The sequence below is a fragment of the Sceloporus undulatus genome, chromosome 1 (assembly GCF_019175285.1).
Source record: "Sceloporus undulatus isolate JIND9_A2432 ecotype Alabama chromosome 1, SceUnd_v1.1, whole genome shotgun sequence".
Lineage (NCBI taxonomy): Eukaryota > Metazoa > Chordata > Lepidosauria > Squamata > Phrynosomatidae > Sceloporus > Sceloporus undulatus.
This window is the reverse complement of record NC_056522.1, coordinates 251,060,016-251,063,897: the sequence shown is the minus strand read 5'-3', so window position 1 is coordinate 251,063,897 and position 3,882 is coordinate 251,060,016. Positions and strand designations below refer to the sequence as shown.

The following is a 3,882-nucleotide window of genomic DNA, read 5'->3' as shown; positions in this document are numbered from 1 at the left end:
AAGCCAGAGCCTCACAGTTCTTTCCAAGAATGCCATGTGCTACTCAAGTCTAATAAATGTGCATATAAGGGATTTCCCATAGTTGAAAGACTGGTGCAGTCTGTAGTACATTTTCAGCACTTTGAGTTATGAGCCCTGCCCTGGTTAAAGCATCATTATAATAGCCACATGGACCCAGCCGATATAATAGCACATGGGTCATCTCCTCTATGAATTAATTATTTCTCTGTCTGGGGGAACTCTGACACATCCCCCCCCTCTCTCTCTCTCTCTCGCTCTCTTTTCCAGGCTGCCTGTTTGATAGAAGACTGTGTTCCCAAGAGGAAGTCTGTGTGCAAGGTGAATGAACTTGGGATGGTTGTGTGGGTGGATGGCTATTAGAGAGATTTTATACCAGTGGGAGCAAAAAATAAAAGGTCTCTGACTATTACTGGGATGTAATATAAGCTGCCTTTCGTCATTTTGTTATGATATACATTTTACATTGTGAAGGGAAGAACTGGACAGTAATGTCAGCAGCAGGATCTGGTCTGGAAGCTCTTCTACCATAGAAATAGAGCGCTTGGGAAAGATTGAGGGTTAATTTTTAGATTCCACCTATTTTCCAATACTTGGGATCAAAGGCAATTTTTTTAACAAAAGATACAATTCAGTTATCTATTTGACCATATCAAAACAACAAAAACAATATAAAACCATGATATAAAACATTGGGGGGGGGGAAGGTAAAGGTCCCCCCCCCCCCCAGTGTTAAATTCTCTTTTCACAGCAGCAGGTTGGTTGCAAAAAGTCTACCTTTAGGACAGCAGAGAGGGAGCCAGCGTAGCCTGCATTGGCAAGGAGTTCTGTAACCTGAAAATAGCCACCAAGAAATCCGTCTCTGCTTGTCTGGGGGATTCTGGGAGTTAAAGTCCCAAGTGTATTTTTTAAAAGCTTTAGTCTAGACTAAGGGTAGGGCTTGCCTCTTTCCATGCAGGCATATGTTTTCAGGATACTTCTTGATATTGCAGTCAGTCTTTCAGATTAACTAGAAGAATATACATTATTGTTAGTCCCCTATGTAGGTGGGGCAGCTGATTATTATCTCTCCACAAATAAATTATTTTCCTTTTCTTGTGTCTCATAGTGTAATCAGGCACATGCTTACTTGGAAGTACATCTGACTAAATTCATGGTGGTTTTCTCTAAGAAAAGCACATAGGATTTCAGAGTCAAGCCAGTACATATATCTTCCTTGTGCAATATTTTTCAAGCCATTTTATGCTCTTAGTATGTTCCATACTTATTCTGAAGTCATCATTAGCTGTGTGCCAGCCTGCTATTTACTAGCATGCCTGGCAGTTCGTTATTCTGTGTCCCTTTTCCTCTCCCCTCTCCACACCACTTGCCACCTTGGGCTTTGTGGCAGCCCATCCTGTGGCCATGTTGTACTTGCAGATGGCTTGTTTGGTCAGTGCCAGGAAAGTTCGCAGCAAGATCGGCCTTACTTCCAGGTCACCGTACCTGTGCTCCAGCGTCTGCAGGATGTGCTCCAGCACCTCATGGCAGAAGGTAAGAGTCCATGAGGCTGGGAAGAAGGAGTAAACAGGATGGGAAATGGGCCAACTCTACACAAAATCAAAGAGGATTAAGAGCACTCTTATGTCCCTTGTAGCCCTGGAAACATTGCTTGAACACTTTAGTTTCGTTTATTTGCTTCTTTGTTTGGTACAGTTATATCCTGCCTGTCTTCTCGTGAGATCAAAGGGTCATATATAGCCCTCCTCCTTCACGCTTTTTCTTCACTACCACCTTGTAAACTAGGCCAGACTCAGAGAGAGAGATTGTGAATGATCCAAAGTTACACAGTCAGTCTTTAGGTATATCCCAGATAGGCCCAGGCTGTACCTGTGTTTTGCAATCCATTCCTGCTAAATTCTGTTCCTATATTTTATACCAAGAGTGAGAAAAAACATATGCATCTAAATGTTGGACTGCAAGTCCTATCAATTCTGGATAACATATGTAATGGTGAGGAATTCTGAGAGCTGCAGATCAGCAACCTTATTCTCATCCCTGTTTTTTACCTTGGTGGTGGTGGTGGTGGTGGGGTATCCTTTGTTAAAATGTTTTTGGAGTTGTCATGCTTCTGAGTTCAGCTTCCTCCCAGTTTCCTTCTAGCATTGGGTCCAGTGCTTGGCTTTTGTGACCATACTCTTCTTGTCTTTGGTTTGACATGTTCATGATAGGATTGTCATGGCAGGATGACCTTACCCAGTACGTGATCTCCCGGGAAATGGAACGCATCCCTAAGCTTCACCTCCCACATTCATGGGATTCAGTGGCTGAGAACAGGTAGGGTGAGCAGTTTTATGTAGGATTCACGGAGTTAGCTGTTGTCAGCTTTATAACATATAACTGCTGGTCAGAATGAGGAAGAGGATGCTTACTGGAGAGAAAACAACTACTTTGCTTTCTAGATGACAGCCACCCATTAACTCTTGGAAAACAGTGGAGAAACTGTAGCCAACGGGCCGCATACAATCAACCCTCCTTATCCATGGATCCTTTATCTGTGGATTCCACCATCCACAGCTTTAAAATATTCCACCACCACCACCACCACCCCCCCAAAAAAAAATCCAGAAAGCATGCCTTTGATTTTTGCCATTTTATATAATGGACACCATTTTACTATGCCATTGTGTTTAATAGGACTTGAGCATCCACAAATTTTGATATTCATGTATGGGTCCTAGAACCAAATGCCAGCAGATACCAAGGGCCCACTACATAGTCCTGGGTTTGGTTTTTTTGAGGCTCACCAGATCCTGCCCCCCCCAAAAAAAATTATGGGGCAAAAATTGGTAAATCCCCATTCTTGGCAACCTCAGTGAATGGTGAGAACACATCACCCAAACCCTTCCAAAACAAGCAGAACATAGATGAAAATACACAGAAATGAAAATGAAAGTAACCCTAGTTTTGTTTGGGTGTAGGTGTCAGTAAATGGCCTCTGCACCATCCATAGTTGTTCACCCCTGCTTAGCTGCATCATTCTGACTTGAGCACAAGACCTATTATTTTTCTTTCTTACAAATGGCCAGCACAGAGACCCTGATTGGGGATGGAGCAGTTTAGGGAAGATTTTCCTTTTCCCTACTTGCAGCATTCCTTATCCTGCACTTGCAATTTACATTGCCTGCCAAAAAATTATCCATTTATTTTAATGGATTCTCTGGGGCAGTCCACATGGCAAGTGTTGACCCCTCAGACAAAATCAGGGCTGTAAATGGGGGCAAACAATTCAAAAGTCTCAGATTTATCATGCCAGGACACAGTATGGATCAAGTCAGGAGCATGCTGTCAGTATGTAAAATAATCAGAACACAACTCTTGAAGCTGGAACATTTCTTCAAAGTTAATACATATTTTAGTTCTGAATTTTTGGGCTGAGAGAAGTTGGTTGCATAGAATAAGACAGAATTAGACCTGTAGCTGCGATGACATGGTAGCATGCAAAAAAAAGAAGTTTGTTGTTGGACGGAGAAATATGAATACCTGATGGTAAATCATATTGCTATGGACTGCTCTCTTTGCAGGCTTCCATCTATGCATCCAGCTCCCAGGAGATCACCATTGTCATCTGAACCTGCTTCTCTCCAGGCAGCTCGCCAGCCCCCTCTCCCTCCTGCCCTCTTGCAACGATACTTGGAACTATTGTTGGCCTCACAGCCTGATCTGGGTTACAAGGAGACATTCCTCTCTTCCTACCCTCATCACCAGGTGCGTCTTCAGCAAAGCTATCTACATATACCTTGTAGACTAGCCCTGATCTATGTGGACTTTTCTATAAAGCACTTTTATTTGCAACAGCAATGAGAGACCTGTGGCCCTTCAGAA

The 3,882-nt window shown here is 43.0% G+C and overlaps 1 protein-coding gene across 2 annotated transcripts in view; it reads left to right on the top strand.

Annotated features, from left to right (window-relative positions):
• The window catches only part of PTPRN (protein tyrosine phosphatase receptor type N), a 62,129-nt gene that overhangs the window by 25,570 nt on the left and 32,677 nt on the right, over window positions 1–3,882 (top strand). For both annotated transcript variants that reach the window (XM_042479086.1, XM_042479095.1), the window contains exons 2-5: window positions 289–339; window positions 1,438–1,551; window positions 2,229–2,334; window positions 3,582–3,765. In XM_042479086.1, coding sequence (XP_042335020.1) covers window positions 289–339; window positions 1,438–1,551; window positions 2,229–2,334; window positions 3,582–3,765 — 455 coding nt within the window. The remainder of the gene's footprint in view (window positions 1–288; window positions 340–1,437; window positions 1,552–2,228; window positions 2,335–3,581; window positions 3,766–3,882) is intronic.